The following is a 19,860-nucleotide window of genomic DNA, read 5'->3' on the forward strand; positions in this document are numbered from 1 at the left end:
ACAGAATAAAGGATATACCATAGAATAACATCCTTATATTTTGTTCATCTCTAGTTCTTATCTATATGTACCAAGATACAGCAGTCTTCCGACTATATATGTAATATATTTTTCTTCCGACAGGACATGGTACTGATGCCAAACAATATAATATAGCGTAGCAAATAAGTAACCAACACAAATAAAATTTATGTCAGATAAATAATCGAATCTTTTTTTTTAACCCAAACAAATTTGTCTTGAGTCGTTTATTGAAGAGATTGTGTAAAGATTCTTTTTTTTTTTTAAATTCAAATCAGGAATGATGAATTGTATTATTTGTTTTGTTTTTTTTAGTAAGCGGAGGATATTTAGTGTAGACATATATGATTGATGATAATAAGTACAGCTCATATTTAAGTATTTGCTAATGTACTAAGTACAAAGAGGTTTTATAAATTCGTCGTATTACACGTAGGATATTTTGAATGACTAAAATGATGGATTTTAAGCAGACACAAAATAAAAATAATAACTACAACATTGATTATATTCCTGAATGGTCTAACAATATGTTTTACTACTAGTAAAAATATAATTAAATGTATCATAGTGAATATTTACAATTATCAATTAGTTTTTTGCATGTAAATGATAGAGCAAAATAAATGACGTTTATAAAAATGATAACTACTCAGAAAAAAAAATGGACAGTGCTTAATTACTCAAGTTCGTTTCTCGTAGCTGAATGCTTCATACTTCAAATCCGCTAAAAAATTTTAAAACTAATTTTTTTTAACGGTTGAAGCTGAAAAATGAAAAAAAAAAAACGTATTTTTTTTGTTCATCTTTTGAACATCTCGAACGCGAAGCATTGAATGTGCTCTAATCTCGCTTAAAAATTTTTTACCAATTCAATCTCGTTTAATTTTATCTATAGAACGTGTACTGCACTGCATTATATAAAAAGTACACTATTATAAAGATAATATTATAATGAATCAATTAAATACTATTTGAAATATTCAGAATAAAAAATCAAATTTAGTTTTTAATTTCATTGGCTCCAGCTTCTCTCTTCATCTAGATTTTTTTGCGGAAACACAATATACAAAACACATCGAAGTAACCTAATTTTTCACACCTCAAGTGCGAAAGCTATTTTGCTTGCGCTAAATCATTTTTATACTTTTTTAACTGCACCAAGATAGATTTAATTGTATACCCGTATCAAGACAATTTCGACCTAGTATTAAGTTGACTTATTATTCTATTGAATTATAATAAAGTAATCTAGTACAAGAAGTCAGTTCTGTCAATTGTTTTATACGAAAGTTCGTAAATACGATAAATCTCGATAGACATAATTAATCAAACTAACGGTTTTTTTATCAGCTTTGTATTTTTCATCTCAAGAACCCTTATGAAACTCACTACTCAAATCCTGCTGGTTTATTTGTAATCAATAACAAACTTAAAACTGATAATTCACAAAAAATTTAGCTGCCATTTTTATTTTTAATGTTGTGATTTTTTTCATTTTTTGTCTCCATCAACTACTGGCGACAGCACTAGTGTGACAGTAGAATTGAAAAAAAAAAAGTGAGATCTAAGATAAACAGATGGGATATTAAAAAAAAAATTGAATAAAAAAGTATTAAACTGATAAGTAAAAAACAATAATTAAATAATTTAAACCTTGAATAAAAATTCATAATAAAAAAAAATAATAGCATAAAATAAAAATATATCGATTAAAAATAAAATAAAATATTTTTTTTCTTGCATTAGCTTTAGATTTATCAAAAATAAAATCTAATTGAATAATGATTTCAGTACATACCCAGCAGACACATTTGTTTTCATATTACCTGTGTTAGAACTACAAGTTTCAATGCTTGCTTAACTAGTCAAAACAAGCCAATTTTGATAGTTATGAATTTGTACATTCACTGATATCTGTCTTTCATTGTCTTTATTGACTGGCTTCAGAACTTCCAACTCTGTTTTAATCCTCCTCGGATTCTAAGGCTTACAGAACTAATGTTTTTATAAGAACACATAAGTCCTCATGCTCATCAAAGGGTCAATGCAAGCACAATACACTATTATTTACCCTACTGAGTACTGTTGACATTATCGACGTGGTAGTATTATTAAACGAAATGACGACTGTTGAAAGAACAAGGCGATTTTTTTAAAAAAACAATATATCAATAAATAACACATATACAGTTCCAGCTCGTAATATTTAAATCAATTAATAATGAATTTTAGAATTCTTATTTTAATAGTATCTTATACATCTTGTGAAATCGGTATTATACTCGATATCACTAGATGTATACAATAGTTTATGTAATGAATGTACGAAAAAAAACGCGGTTAAATGTCTAAAGCCAGCGTCATGCAGTCAAAGAGTTATGAAAATATTTTACTTTATTATTATTAAAAAAGATTTATACTTTATGGAATTAGATAATTTGTTTAATACCATTCACTTGTCGAAGCAACTCAATAAAAAAAAGTGTCAGCTTTGGTGTTAAGTCGTATCAATTAATAGAGATATGTAAAATTATAAAAATCCAGGTGACGTTACATCGATTTACACATACGTGTGATTAATTAATCAAATGCGTATGTGCAATCTAAAGATTTTGGTTATTGTTAATAATAAAGCAGCTAAATTCAAGGTGACGTCATAAAAAAGGATGGTGATAGATTCGTTAGTGTCTTGAATCATTGAGTAGAGATATGCTCCACCCATTTCACTAAAATTTAAGTCCGATTTTCGAAAATCGAGTTTTCATCAGATGTCGACGTTTTGAGGTCCTCGGAAGCTATTCTGATTATTTCCAGATGGATGTCTGTGTGTATGTGTGTGTGTTAAGTTTTTGGTCCGACGATATCTTTGGAACGAATCAACCGATTTGAACGTTCTTGGTGGCAATCGAATGGGTTCCCCAAGAATTAAAATTGATTAGATTTTAGAGTCGATCGGTCATGTAGTTTACAAGTTAGTAGAAAAATAAACTCAAAATGGAATGAGTTTTAAGTCTTGGTGAGCTTTATCGATTGCCACCAAAATGCTTGAATCGGTTCATTGTTCCAAAGATGTCATCGTACAAAAATTATTTTTTTCAGTGAAGGTATGTTTTCTCGACCTAACAGTTTTTTAAGCTCGAAGAGCTCAAAAATTTACAAGTAATAATGTTTTCGAGCTCAAGGAGCTCGAAAACAGCGGGAAATTTTGGGGCTGGTCCCAGGGTCAGGCGGTTTTCAGATTTTTTTACTATAAAATTTTCTGTGTGTACAATATAAATTTAATGTTATCATCAATATTATTTATTTCATATGATGTAATATTTGTCAAATTAAAAATTTTAGTTAGTCAGACAATGCACAAGAATGCAAAAGTCCATTTTACACAATAATAAAAATAACAAAATAAGTTAAGTTTCACGGTAGTTAAACAGAGAAAGCAAAAGAGTTGAAATTAGCAAAAACATAGAAAAGCTACAATATAACCCCAGGGTGCAATTTATCATGAGAGCAAAGAGGTAAAACTGGTGAGTAGAAACCAGTAGCTGTGTACTTTTATATATACATACATATTTTATATATATATGTTATGAATATTTATATTTAAAAAGAACTTTTTCATTATTGTTAACGGTTCTTGTTATATGTGTCCACGTTTTGAAAGAAATCGGCCACCATTAAAAAAAACTCTTTAAAGTAAGTCTTACAATAATTATATATATAGTTATACCATTTTTGTTATATGTTCGCTTTAAAAAAAAAGAAAAAAAAATCTTTCGTTACGAAAAGTATGCAAGTCCAAGTTATATGACTTTTATAATACCTTTTTCACAAAGTATAGAATATAAATAGTGATTCTACTTACAATGATTATAAACTTTTTTTATTCATTTTAGGCTAAATGTTTTATTATTACAGTTACTATATTTTGTAATCAGGGGTTTAATAACTTGTATCCCGGTCGTGCATAAACAAAAAGTAATTTTAATGAATACAAATTAGTAATACCCTTTATGATTTATAAATTTTACTTTACATAAAAAAAAAAAATATTCTAAATTGGATTTTGGAAATTTTTATAAAAAAAAAAAAAATAAAGGTAATAACGAAATTCATATCTACTGAAAATGGCTGGTCGTGAAATTGAATGTACGTAATGGCTTTTTTTATTGTTGTTCGATTGAGATCGATAAAAATTTAATGTGGGAATTTTCACAATATTTGGTCTGATGATCACCGTCGACACGCAGAAAAATATATGCTGTATGTATATATTTATATACATATATTGATATTAAGTGTTGATACACTGTTAGAAGTATTTATTTGAGCCAAATAAATATTTATTAATAGTTAATAAATGGTTTATTAAATGAGATTTATTTGGGCCAAATAAGCCATATCTTAATAGTTAATAAATGGCTTATTTGAATAGAAAGAAATGACACATGAAGTTAATTAAGTAAGGTTATGACAAATAATTTATAGGACTGTTTAATTTTATTTTTTAAAGAAAATAATACACACAATTAATGTTAATTGAAGATAAAAATTATTATACAAAAAATATAAAAAAAATGAAATATTATAATAAATTTTTACTAACAATCACACTTATTCCATTCAAAGTTATAACCTTAACTTCATGTGTCATTTCTTTTTATTCAAATAAGCCATTTATTAACTATTAAGAAATGGCTTATTTGGCTCAAATAAATCTCATTTAATAAATCATTTATTAACTATTAATAAATCTTATTTGGCTCAAATAAATACTTCTAACAGTGTACTTTCTAAAAGCCAAAAATTAATTTTTACAATTAAAAAATGAATAATTTATCGATTGAATAAATATATAAAACGATATAACGATAATTAGTATTGTGTTAAAAATTCTAGTAATTAAATCTCTTGCCGTAGTAGTTTGAGTTTTGTTTCGATGTAGGTATACAGCAAACTATTGGCAAGTTAATCAACCTGTCGAATTAATTAAATCTGCTGAACGGTAGCGTGTATATATTGTAAAGGACTTTGGTTCACCAGTATAGTTGTGTTGAGCATATTTTGCTAGAATAAATTGAATTTATAATGATAATAATTAACGAATTTATTACATTTCTAAATTAATTGTTTTGATAACGTAATTAATAACAATAAACCATTTCATTCATAAATATTCATCTTTACATTTCAATACCATTGATTCAGTCCGTATTTTATATTTATAAATATGCTTGTTGATTTAATCGTTTGCATATAATACACACTATTAATTTTACTTATTCAGGTAACAAATATGATGGAATTATTTTTTTTTTTTGTAAATATATATATATGAAGAAGTAGGGCTAAGAATTTAATAATAATAATAATAATAATAATAAAATCACAGGAGCAAATGAAAGAAAATTACAATTGTTAATAAAAAATTATTTCGTGCGTTTAAAAAATTTTTATTTATATACATAAAAAATAAAATTTATTTGTTGAATATCACTATTGATTACATTAGTTCAACAATTTAAGAAAACTACCGTTTAAATTAATAATAGTTACTTATTCGGTCGTAATTATTATTTTAGTACACATCGTAATTTTTTCATCAATATATTAAATGTTATTGAGTATATAACCCATATAAACTAGTATGCGATCATAATTCTTACGACAGACTTGGACACTAACGCAGTATATGATTACCTCAAATCAATTATTTAGCGAAATTAAGACAAGTTAACGACATTTCGTTCATCTATAAGGTAATCAACGGGTACATTGACTCTCCAGAAATACTTGAATGCTTTGAATTCGTCTGTCCCAACACGGGCCTAGGACATAGCCGGCTGCTAAAACTATAAAATCCTCCAAAAACTATGTCCGTTTTGGGCCTATCAACAGAATATCCAATTCAGTCAATGCTATCTGTTCGGATGTGAACTTCTTTGGCTGTCCCTACCCAGCATCCTTTCGAACGTCTGTCAAAAAGCTGGTACTAGACAACAACGACTGACCACGAACCCCACTACGTGCAATCTTTTTTGTCATCATTATTTATATATCTATATTACAATCCATCGTTTAAAGCGTATACCTGTATAATTATTTCGCCTGTTACTCTCCTTTCATTCTTTATGTTAATTGTTCATGTACATTGCCGATTGGCGTTAAATAAATAAATAATGATGATTATGATGAGTTCATATTTTGGCATAATCAAGAGATCATGATAAAAATGAGATTTGAAGATGCAATAGGCAAATGCCTTTTGATTCAGAATGACAAAACTCAGTAAGATGTTACTTATCACTAAATAATTACATACTTCAAACATGGAAACTCTTAAGTCTGAGTGTGTGCTTTGTAATAGCTAAATTATTTTTATTAAGAAAAAAAAGAATCATTAGACTTTTGAACCGTTTCTAATTTACTCAGTCATACAGTAATTTCTTCTTAACATATTTTTCATGTAAATTTTTTTTATTAAACACTATTAGTTAGCATGTTTTTAAAAAAAAAAATAGATAAATAAAATACAAAGTGAGAAAAAGCAGAAAAATATGTTAGATAGTAAAAAGTAAGATTATATTTTCCTGCATTATTTTATATAAATATGTATATATGTATGTGAAAATTTATACATATATATCTGCGTATATGCGCATGGAGTTAACGCGGGGGCGCGTATTTTCGTTTGCGACTTGCGCGCGCGCGTAACGTTGTCTAGACTTTACTTGAGAAATCCACGAGTGACACGCGCCGGAAACTCCAGTACTTCGTACCGCGATACTCAGTGAAGTGTCTTTATTTTTGTCGCGTCTTCACGCTTGGTTTTGTACCCTTTAAACCAAAAAAACAGTTAAAAAACAATAGTAAAAAAAAACATTGTGATGTGACACCCATCATTCACAATTTTTTATCAAATATGGAAACTTTTTTATTTTAAATTTTAAAATAAAACCAACCATATCGAAATTTATAAAAGTTATTTTACTTTTTAATTTTTGTTTAAATATCACTTTTACACCACTTTCGTTTTTTTTTCTTTTTTGAAAATTAGTTATTTATATATTTTGTTCCTCACATTAAATCGAAAGTATTACAACTAGAACTATGTCAATAAAACAAAACCTTGAATTGAATAATACTACACATAAAACAAAAAAGAATGTATATGACTTAATAATGAGCGTGTTGAATTTATTTATTGATTGTGACTACTGCAATACATGAATACAAAATTCAAGGTACTGTAAATAACAGACAGGTGAATATGACAGCATGTACTAAATAATGATCCATACAGAGTGGATCAATCGAGCTGAATGAACTTGTATATTCGGATTGATGTCATGTTTCAAGGGGACTCTATTCATTTCAGTATCAATCGTACTTGTCATCGTTCATTAACGGCTTTCTCTTCAATTCCTATATTCTCGCTGAATTTTTCCCTATCTATTTTTATCTTTTTGCTTTTAATAAAAAGAATTGTAACCAGTTAAAATGACCTTTAGCAATTGTCGTAACTTTGTTGTCACTGTGACACAACTGTTAACGAATTTATAAAATTAAATGACAATCACATTTGACATCTAAAGTCTTGTAAATATTGACATTCACTGAAATTCATTGTATTTTATTTTTATCAATGCTGAATATATATTATGTAATATTTTTAAAATCAATTATATCGAGTTTCTTAATTGCTTTCTAAAAATAGTTATTCTATACAATAAAATTAATAAAGGATTCAATTATCTCACTTGGTTTATCCTTTAGAATTCATTCGAGTATATACAGTAATAATAAATACATTAGTTGATCTAGCAAGTGACTCATTAAGAGTGTACACACTCTTATGTACATAGGCTCCTTTGTAAATATAGCAATCTCAGTGGTCAATGATTTACACTTCATATGCTCCAGTTTGTTGTCATAAGCCATTAAAATTTTATATACATATATACATGTATGTATGTATGTATATAATTCCGGGTAAGAAATATATAAATTATCAAAGATATTTTAGTTAAGGTAAAAGACTCATTACCCTCTCACTTTTCATTCGAGTGAAATTAAAGCACTCAATATAAATTGGTGAATAACTTCCATTTTAACAAGTACTATTACTTGATCAACACATGGCCCTATATTCCCTATATTCGCTCAAAGACAAGATCAATTGAACTATCATAAGTTTATTGATTTGGAGAATAATTTATAAAATATATTACTATTTATTAAAATATATATAAAATATATTACTATTTATTAAAATATATATTACTTTATTTAATTTTCACAAATTTAAAATATATATTTAATGACATAGAATTAAAACAATTATTAACGAATTTAACTGAACCTAAATTTAATTTAACGAACGAACTTTAAAGTAAAAAATGGCTGACTGAGGGCAATTTTGAAAGTAGTTACTTAACTTCAAAATTAATAAAAATTATAAAACGCATTAATCAGTTAAAGTCAGCGACTAATAATACTGATCGGGGTTAGGGTCTTTACCTTAATATTTAATTTTGTTATTAAAACATAAATTTTATTTTATTTTCACATACTTTATTTCAACATTAAAATTTTATTTTTAACTTTAAGAATTTTGTATTATTTTTATTATTATAATCATAGATTTTTTATTGTCAAAAAGTTTCATCCTCATGAAGATGACGCGCCGGCAGGAAGCACATTTATTTTTTGTCATTGCCAGTGCACATAACACTCACCAAAACAACCATTGTCGTTATTGTTGTTTTTCGTACTCTAACACCAAACGCGGCTGTAAAAATATCCTCTCTTAAAATAGAACCTGGCTCTTGACTTTTTTATTCTTATTTTTACCAATTTGTTATGCGAATTCTTTTTTCATTCTTCATTGGTTTACAATATTACACACCTCAAACGCGATGCGCTCGAGTGGATTCTTTTATTTTTTTATTCATCTCTTATCTCTAGGAAAAAAAAAAAAAATATAAAAAATTAAACTAAAGCACAATTACAAGCATGAGTATACAGCGAAAAGTTTGAAAGTGTACGGAAAAAAGACAAATAGTTTAACCTCAGGCGACGTATAATTTATACATTGGTTAAAATAGTCTCTGTAAAAGATATATCATCGAGAATAGAAAGCACGAATCGTATACGCTCTCTTTTTTTTCTTTCTTATTTCCGAACTATTCATCGTAATTCTTTTCTCAAGTGATTCTATAATATTTTATTTTTTTTAAAGATTTTTCTCGATCTCTCCTTTTTTTTCCCTTTGCTCGACTGAGTTCTTATTTATTGATGAAAGACACGCAATTCTATCATTTTTTTTCTTACTTCGATAATTTTCGACAGATTTTTTTTCACATTTTCTGCTGAGAAAATAATTTAATTGAATTTATTCAAAAATAAAAATTTATTATTTATTATAATACATAAACAAACAAGTACTTGATTATAAATTTAAAAATGTCTATATAACATATATTTAAGTACGGTAGTTAAATATGTCTGTAAAAATTAGTTGACTAAATTCCTTTTGATGTCAGGAAGATGTTTCGAGTTAATTTATTATAAATTACATCAAACGAAAAGTTCGTCAGTCGCGAACTTTAATTGATTTAACGTTTAATTATGAAATTGGAGCTTCATTATAAATGTTTAGTAGTTAAAACTTAAATTTAATAGTAATTTATAAATCGTAGTAATCCTAATAATAAATAGCCAAGTAATATTCATAGTTGACTTTGATAAATATTACATAAAGCGTGAAAGAGATATGAGTATAATCTATTTACTAATTTGAAGATTTAATAATTTATTTATATAATCTGGTAATTTATACACATACTAACACATAGAAAATAAGATTTACGTATTAGCTTATCACCCCATATCTGTATATAGTTTGTGTATTCCAATCAATAATTCGGCATATTACGCGCGGGTGAATCCCGAGCTGAAATACTTACAAATGGTTCAACCCGTTCAAGCAGAAAACGAGTCAACTGTTAACATGGAGTCTCTTGAGGAAATGCTTCGCAAGGTAATAATTTATTTTATTACATAAAATACAACGTTGATATTTCTCCAGATTTATTTACTTTTCTATTTTTTTTTTCTATTTTTATTCAAAATTATCTCTAATGATTCAAAAACATATTTTACTATAAAGAACGTTCTTTTAAAATTGAATTACCGAAATTCACTAGCAAATAGTGAATATCGACTAATGCAGAGTTCTAATCATACCCCTTTTTGGGGTAAGTGGTACGATTATCACTCTGAATTAGTGAATATTCACTAATTTTCACTAATTCAGTTTTAGAGAGTTTATTATTATCGATATTATTGAGAGAATAAGAAAAATTTAGTTCCAGCCATATCTTTATGATAGAATTAGTTAATGTTATTAAATTTGATTTCGTTGTAAAGGTCTTGACTTGAATTTGAGCCTTTTCATTGTTTTACCTTTTTTTTTCGCCAAGTATCAAGATAATGCAAGAAGTTTTATTAAATTTTAATGATAAAGATTTTAGAACAAGTTTCTGAGAGTTTATTTGTAAGGATTTAATAAACAATTAAATTTGAATTTTATTTAATAAATTTGGTAGTAATACTCGGATAGCCACGTAGTGACTGCAGGTCGTTCGTTATTATTATTATTATTATATTTTACAACGAAAAGAATTATAATCTATTATAATACATGTACGAAAGAAATAATTAAGAGAAATTATCAATGGATGAAACATAGAGCATTAATTAAGTTTTACAATTTAAAACGTTAGATATCAAATGTAATTACATGGATACTTTACTTAAATTTTTTACACTCAACTGTCTGCTGTACATAACATCCCATCATTCAAGAGCGGAGTTGGAGCACTCTCTAGAGACTATAATCATTCTAAGGGATTTTTTATTGTTACTGATCACATCGCATTTTCTGTATGATTTAAGGGAAAGTTTTTTCACAAATTACTTTATTACAATGTGAAAAAAAAGAATAATAATAATAAATAAACAAACAAACTGGGAAAAAATAATACCCATGAGAAAATATTTACTTTATCAATATTATGAATCATATAGATAATTATACTTTAATGTAAATATAAATGATAAATAGTATATTAGTTCAATTATCAAACTTCATATTGAACAAAAAATTAAAACAAAATGATACATTTTTTTTTTAATATAAATCCCGAAGTATTTATGTCATCTTAATACCCAACTAAACTGACAGTTGTGTTTGAAAAATTAAAAAATGGATTTATGAAAATAATATGTGCTAATAAAAAAAAATACGTTGAATTAATAAGAAGCGATTACTTTCTCAGTTAAATTAATTGAATTGGCCAAATAGCATACATACGACAATATTAAAGACATATAAGCCGGGTATATACTATTTTCCCGGGATATATATTTGTCGCGCGAGAAGTTGGCTGCCCGAGCCATAGGCGAGGGCTAACTTCACCCGCAGTTTAAAATCATGTTTCATCCTGTGTCACGTACCATATTTTTCATGATTACCAGTATTAGAACTGTAAATTTTAGTATCAGCAGCCAGTCAGAAACAAATTAACTAAAGACCAATGGTGTCATCAACTATTAGCGTAAACGTAAATTGTCATTTGCAATTTATAATTAAGCAGAAACCATAAGTACTTTTTATTATTTACACGAATTTTTTTAAAACTCAATCACAGTCAGAACTGTCATTTACGTAAATAAAATTAATGGTACGAAATTACTGTTAAACAAATGACAAGAATCAGAGTTTAAATTGAGAATGCCTTCAATTAATAGGCAGAAACATTATTTATTTTTTCCCACGGGACGAAACACATGTTTCTATCCGCTGACTGAAGGCATTCGCAATTTACGCATAATATTTGTTCACGACATTGGATTGAAATTAGCTTGTTTCGACTGACTGCATGTAGAGACACTGGGATTTTAAGTTACGATGCTGATATCAAGGAAAATACAATATACATGATTCAGGATAAAATATGATTTTCAACTTCGGGTAATGTCAGCCCTCGCCTTCGGCTTAAGCAGCGAACTTTACCTTCATCTGAAATCGTCTTGTTTTATCCCTGGCCACCCGATACACTATTACGTTGCTCAGCTATGAAAATTTGATTCTTTACTTATCAGTTTTATAGCTGAATAGTTTTAAAACCTTTGAAAAAAAAGAAAAAAAAAAAAAAAAAAAAAAAAAAATTGTCTGGATACAATACATTTTTTATTGCAAAAATTTTTATAAAAAATTCAAATAACTATCAAAAAAAGTGTCATGTTGATATTCGAAAAAATATAGAGTAACAACTTTCATGTTCTATGAATAAATTATACTTACAATACAATCTACATGACCATCTAATTTTCACCAGTCTAAAATAGATATAACAATATCATATATGTTTTTATTTTCAACACTTTGTTCTGGAACGATTTTTCAGTAATGGCCAATGAAATATATAAAAAACTATATCGTTTTCTAACATTCCTTTTTTTATACCTTTTTCTTTCATTGGTCCTATTTTCTTCACCCCACAAAAAACCGTATTTTTTTGTGGTTGAAATACGTATTATCGATCGCGGGAGAATTTTCCATATGTGTGTTTTCTGCAGATTCACAGACAAAAATTAATCCTTGTTCTAGAGGTGGAGTCGTAGCTTCTGCAGAGACAACCGCACCATGTGCACTAAAGTACCCTTTCTAACAGCCAACATATAGCTAACTGGGTCGGAGTTGTATCTGTGACTTTACTGCTGTCCTAATTGAGCCAATCTTAATGTTTTTTATGGAGCAAAGAAAGTACTGTGGATAATTATGTCTGTAATCTTACATTTTTTTTTTATTTGTACCTCAACTCCATAATATCAAAGAATCATCGTTTTGCCAAGTACAAGCTATTTAAATAACAAAGGATATTCTATACATTTTACATTTTAATTTTCGAATTATTCATTAAATTTATTCTTGAGATTATTGTTAAGCAAAAAAAATTTTCTTATGTAACAAAATTAACCGTATAATGTTTATTATTAAGATATTTTTTCACTTAGCTATAAAAAGTTATTAAATATTTTATTCACTTAAAACATCTCATGACAAATAATTTCTAGTATCTACTTGTTGTTATTGAATTTTATTTTGACGATTTCATTATCTCAAAAGTATCATGGTTTTAGAACCAACTGGTGAATGTATATACTTATTAAGAATTGTGAAAAACAATAAAACACAAAGAACACGTTAAAGTTTCGAACTAAAAGCCGTGAGCTTATTTCTTTATCTCTTGGTGAAGAGAGTATGCTATTCTTTTTTTTTTTTATAATGTGAATCCTCAAGCGTCTGTCATTACCAACCTCATTTTCCGCTAGAATGCATAGTTTTCTGTCTTTTATTATACTTTTCATTTCTTTTGTTGCATTTATAGCAAAAGTAATTTTAGTAAATCTCTAGACATCACATGTATATTATATATATATATTTGAAACAATGCAATAAGCTATGAAGAGCTTTATTTTTTAGTAGATATACGATATTTATAAGAGCTTGCAATTTCCGTACTTTACAGAATACAAAAGAAATAAAGTTTTACGTAGTTTGAAATATGATATTAACGTAAGAAAAAAATAATCTCATGAAACGAAATACATTTTTTTCAGTATAATTGAGTAAAAATTGAGCAACAACAATAACTGTTGATTATTTCACAAATTAGTTGATGTAATCGTTATGGGGTGATACCTTTAGATGGGAATTCACGGAAATTTGCTGTAGTCTGGCACTTGCATCATCTTGGTTGTATTTCTAACATCATCGTACTTCTCTTTTCCCACGGGAAAATCCTCCTAACCGCAAGAGTACGCTAGAGAACTACTCTTCCATTATAATTAATGTATGAGTCTCTAGGGATTGAAAGATTTAAGCTCAAGTCCTCACTATCTCTCTTTTTAGGCAAAGTAGAGTAACTCATCATATCAAACCATTTCTAATTTGACTTACTTCTAGTCTCGAAGGTAAGGGATAAGTAAATCACAAACTTTCGCACTTCTATACGAAGGGAAAAAATATTTAGTTTTAAAAATTTTTTTTTTTTCTCTTCAAACAATAGTATTTTCATGATACCAGCATCGCAATAATATACCATTAATTATAATTATTTCATTATATAAGAATTAGAAAATTTGGAAATTTGTATGAACAAATTTTTTTTAATTATTCAACTCATATTATTTTACAATACATATATTTTTATAATGGTGTGTAAGTAGACACTATACATCGACAGGTTCATAATTTAATTAGATGGATAATTGAATTTTTATTGATTGTGAAGGGGAATTTTATTACAGTTTTTACAGACGACATTTCAAAATCTATAATGAAAAAATTAAGTTTTCACTGTATCCTCTTTTTTTTTTTTTTTAATATGATTTTAATTAAACAAATTAACATTTTCAAAAAATTCCTCATTACTTAAAGTAGATATTTTATATTATAAATAATTGTAATATACTTTCAACAAAAATTATTTAAATAAATAATATTAAAAAAATATTATTTTCAAAATTTTCTGTTGTAATATATCATAATTTATATGATCGATTGAATTTCAATTTTTACTAAATTAAAGCTTTGGTAGTTTACTGATTTTTACAAAGCTCATCTAAATCCGTTCATTCGGGCGAGAGATGTATGGAACATATTGATTTAACTGCCTTAAATATCCACGGATATCATTTTGAATATACAGTCAAAAACACTGTCTAGGACTTCAAAAGCTTCACAACTACGGAAATCTCGATTTTCAATATCTGGTTTAGACTCAAAAACTTTCCTTTTTTTGAAAAATTTTAAACTTTAAATGAAAAATTATAAATATATAAGAATGGTTTTAAAAATTATAAGCCTCATATATAATGTTACAAAATGATGTCTGAGAAATCACTATCTATATAGTCATGATATTCAATAATTTCATGGTAAAATCTATCTGTCATTCAAATAAATCGTTACTTGAAACTGTGAAATGTAATATACACTGTCAAAAAATTGAGAGTTAATTTTAAATTCGAATTAACTCTGTCACTAGAAATTTGGGGGGAGGGATTAAATAAATAAAAAAATCATCAACTCCGGATTTAATTTGCGTTTATTCTACACATTTTTAACAGTGTAATGATGATGGTCTCGTATTTTTTAAGTATAAAATGTATAGTAATTTCTCAAGTAGTAATAATAATGTTTCATTCGAGCCGAGATGTGTTCCAGCTCGTTGCTATTCACATGTATCATGATTGACCCAGGGACCGCGTGAATTGCACTCAGAGTCCGTGTCGCGACACACCGTATTGAGCCACACCGTCCATCGTACGGTAATACACCATTTTATATAATAACAGTGATTAAAAAAAAGTGAAATAAGAATTTATATTTATAATAGAATTCGATGGCGGAATTAAGTAAGTAATAAAAGTAAAGGAAACATTAACAAAAAAAAAAAAAAAAATAATAAATAATGAATTTAAAAAATTATTGTATTATAAATTATCATAAATTTGTGTTGTTATTTTTTAAATAGTTAATTACCGTTGCACTTTATCGTGTAATTGTTGAGATTTGACTTCGGGTATCGTCGGTTTTGAATCCCACTCTGGATGTTTAAATATTTTCCCGCTTTTCACTGCGCATGCGCAGTTTATCAAGGTACGGTAGTGGGTGCAATTTCCGAGGTCCATTCTCTTACGGTGGGACCACAACACCAAGCCTTCGTCGCTTCATGAGCATTGCCACCGTTGCCTGTGCAGCACTGCTCCTGCTCCCGATTCCGCAATTCCGCATTCGACCACAAGTCACCAACCATTTCAGATGTGCTTTGGGTGAGTTCCGTTTATATAATTCTTTTATTTAATAAATAAGAATAGTAAATATTAATAAAAAAAAAATTAATTATAAATTTAATTTAATAAAATCTTTTTTTTTGTTTCAGAAATAAATTTTGACATAATAAATAAATTTAAAAAAAAATATCGCCATTTTGAATTGATAGCACGATCTGTTGGTCGGGAATTTGTACAACAGTACTATACATTGTTGAATCAAGCACCAGCTCAATAAAACAGGTAATAATTTAATTCATTTAATTAATTATCAATTTTTCAATTTGTCCTGTTTCAAATTTTGATTTTTTCTCTATTAGTTCAAATATAACTTTCTTCTTTTTTTAAACGAAATTCTCTCTTATACAAGTTGTTTTTCAAAAATAATCATATCACTGTTATTATTATTTAAACAAATAAATATTTATAATTAATTATTTAGGTTACTGGCGTCTTTTTTTTTTTTTTTTATTTACATTATATTTATTTTTTTTGTTTCAGAACACTAATGGAGAATTTCAAAATGGCGGTGCGTCGTCAACCTGTTCGTCAATTTACTCAGAAGAATAAGAAGAAGAAAAAAAAAAAATTTTGTTTGGTATTCTATCCTGTAAAGGCGAAGCTGGATTATCCCGCGTTCCGGACTCTGAACTGTGAATCAAAAGAAAAAAAAAATTTTTTTCTTTGGTATTCTCAGTAGAGTTTACCTACAGTTTCAACCCATGTAACACAAATATTACTACGGGTATCAGTCGAAGGCATTAGTCATCACACAAAATGTTCTAACCCCCTAGACTGATATACTCAAACCGTAGTAATATTTTTGGGTTGGATTATAATATAGGTCCAGCAATGTCCTAGAGATGAATTGCTGGACACGGAAGTGGGGTCACACCTGCGTAGCCAAACTGTCAAACAGTCCTCAGTAGAGACGCTGTTTTTCAGTGTCGCGACCTACGGATTAACCTCCCTTTTAATTAATTACCCCATATACATGGTACGCCAGTGGCACTCGATCTAACACCCGGAGGACTATCTCCCTATTTATGGCTAGTGAATGCAGCCATTTTCGCTACAATGTACAATCAAGTAGTCTCTCTAGACACGACACTCTAATACTATAGAAATTTAGCTATTATAGGTAGATTAGTTCCATTAAGTGTCATAAACATTATAGTTAATGGAACCATTCTATAGCAAAGAAGTAATGAGACTTTATATATATTTTATAAATAATACTGTAATATAAATATATTTAACAAGCAAAATATCAATATTGATTTATATAAAAAATTTTCAGCATAATAAAATAATTTTAAATCTTGAAGTATATCTTCGTTGAAATATTAAAACATAAATTATTTTTCATAAAGTATAGCGAGACTTTTTTTGCTCACTTTGGATTAAATCTCCTTTGGTTTTCTGGATTTACACAAAAACCTTATTTATCACTTTTTGATATAAACGTTTTCAACGTCAGTAACTCTTATTTTTAGCTAACGTCGTAGAACTTGAGTATATAGAGACACTCTCCAAACTGCGGCTTACTTTTCCTTGTAATATTGTTTTTTTTTCTTTTACTGGCATTTGTCCAAATAGCCGTAATATATATGTTGGCCAACAATAATTACTGGAAAAAAAAAAAATATATTTCAATGATGATTGTTTTATTTTGTTCTGAGTAAATGTTATGAATTTAAATATTAGTTTCATTCATCATAATTAAAATATTAATTTATCAGGCAATTTTAATATTGAAAATATATTTTGAAATTACATAAATACACATATATACTTATTTGATAAACAAATTTTTTTTTAATGTACAAATAAATTTCTGATAATAAAAAATAACTAAAAAAAAGAGGAAACAGGTTGACCCTGCGGGCAAGCCCTAAAACTTCCCGCTATTTTTGAGCTCTTGAGATCAATAACATTATTGCGAATGCATTTTCGAACTTGTCAAATTTAAAAACACTCTTCAAGCTCAAAAAATTTATGTATTTCTTTGAACTACGAAAATTAAAAAAAATCTCAAATAATTGATAACATGAAACTTTCAATTTTTATGTACGATTATTCTTGAGAAAATGCATAGATTTTGGCATAACTAAAATTAAGTAATCCTGATAAAGAGTGAAAGGAATTATGAATTAGATCATAACCTGAAAACATGAAATATTCGAAAACAGTTTAGAGAACAGTAATTTCTTTTAAGTTTTGTTGACGATAGATTTTCAACTAAATAACAAACCGATCACAACAAATAATCCAGTAATGAAATGAGACTGTAAAAGTAAGGACATGGTATAATTAATCAAACATTTAGTATATCATATTATGAGGTATCAAAGAAAATTGTTATTTTTAAAATTTTTCGGTATCGATATCTTAACGAATAAACCGATTTTGATGTTCGAAATAGCTCTTGACAAGTTTGATTGAGTTCTACAGCTGATATATTTTTGAAATTGATAGGTTTAGTCGTCTTGATATTCGAAAGAACTCGTTTTTTAACATTTGTTTCGCCAACGATATTTTTCAAACGAATCAACCGATTGAGATGGTTGTTGCAGCAATCGACGCGTTTTATCAAGTTCTAGAACTGATTAGATCCTAAAATCGATAAATTTAATAAGTGGGATGTATTTATCATTGTCATTGGCAATTTATTTGAATAAATAGAGTATAATTTATTTTACAAAAATAACATGCTTTTATTTTGTTGTTATACTTAGTAATTGCATGTATGTTGACCCAGGTCAAAAAAAAATCTTAAATTTGACTTGATTTAACTTAATTTTCTTTGAAGTCGTCGATTTGCCGACAACTGTATTCCACATTTTAACTTTTTTTAACTTTTTTGACTTAGATTAGACTTTTTTTGACTTGAATTGTTTAGTTTCCTTTAATTTAACTTTTTTTGGCTTAAATTATTTCATTGACTTAAATTTGACTTATTTTGTCTTAAAAAAAACAATTTGTTATCGATTCGAAATCTAGTTCTATATTTGACTTAATTTTAACTTAAAAATTAAGTCAAATCGAATGTGGTTTTTATACTTATTTATTAATTAAACTAATCTAAAATTAAAACTCAATTTTAATTATAGCAAATTTTTTAAAAATTATTTCTGATTAAATTAAAATTACTATAAAAAAAATTTTTATTGCAATGATTTTTTTTTATTCTGTTCCTGAAGAATTTTTATAAGCTCTTGTTTACAATATCATTCATTATCATATTGATTAACCAATTCTGCAATAAACGTTTTATTACCTGTATTAATATAAAAACATACCGGTAGTAAATTTTCGACAGGAATCGCAAATTCATTTTCAGTTACAATGAATTCATATAAGTGTGATAGTTGGAGAAGTCTGACAGGCTCTTTGAAAGGTTTTGTTTGCAGAAGAGTTATTATTGCAAAATGATGGCCAAGGCACTTACAATTACTAATTTTTTGACAATCGCATATTTTATCAATAATTTTTATAAAAGAATGAAGAAGACCAAAACGTTTTTTATTCAAGTATTTAAATGCTACATAAGAAGAATTATTTTTTAATGTTTCTTTATAAATTTTTGATATAAACAATATACCATTTAATAATACTCGAAAATATTCTAAACCATAAACACCTCGAATAATTATTACTATCATTAATTATATGTTACTAATTGTAAGTATTTTTTAAAATTGCGTTGTAACTGTCTAATTTTGTTTTATTCTGACTTTAATGTAACTTTTTTTAACTTAAATCTAAGTAAAATGTATTAAAATCGACGCAATTCTGACTTGAATGTGACTTTTTTTAACTTAAATCTAAGTAAAATGTGTTTAAATCGACGCAATTCTGACTTGAATGTGACTTTTTTTGTCTTAAATCTAAAAGAAATAGAGTCAAACTGAACCAGTTTTGACTTAAACG

The 19,860-nt window shown here is 27.2% G+C and overlaps 1 protein-coding gene and 1 long non-coding RNA gene across 9 annotated transcripts in view; both read left to right on the forward strand.

Annotated features, from left to right (window-relative positions):
- Positions 1-19,860, forward strand: part of LOC130672056 (uncharacterized protein CG43867) — a 61,325-nt gene that overhangs the window by 16,388 nt on the left and 25,077 nt on the right. Inside the window, exons 1-2 of one of the 8 annotated variants that reach the window (XM_057476274.1) lie at positions 6,812-7,285; positions 9,925-10,063. The exons of 4 other annotated variants lie outside the window; for them this stretch is intronic. In XM_057476274.1, the coding sequence (XP_057332257.1) occupies positions 9,992-10,063 (72 nt within the window). In that variant the 5' untranslated portion in view covers positions 6,812-7,285; positions 9,925-9,991. Of the gene's footprint in view, positions 1-6,811; positions 7,286-9,560; positions 9,852-9,882; positions 10,064-19,860 lie in introns of those variants that run through there. 3 more of the 8 variants (XM_057476271.1, XM_057476272.1, XM_057476275.1) reach the window with 3 other exon arrangements.
- Positions 15,789-18,790, forward strand: LOC130672058 (uncharacterized). The gene is made up of 3 exons (XR_008990613.1): positions 15,789-15,927; positions 16,038-16,170; positions 16,429-18,790. It is a non-coding gene; the product is annotated as an uncharacterized LOC130672058 (long non-coding RNA).

Source organism: Microplitis mediator, chromosome 7, assembly GCF_029852145.1.
Source record: "Microplitis mediator isolate UGA2020A chromosome 7, iyMicMedi2.1, whole genome shotgun sequence".
NCBI lineage: Eukaryota > Metazoa > Arthropoda > Insecta > Hymenoptera > Braconidae > Microplitis > Microplitis mediator.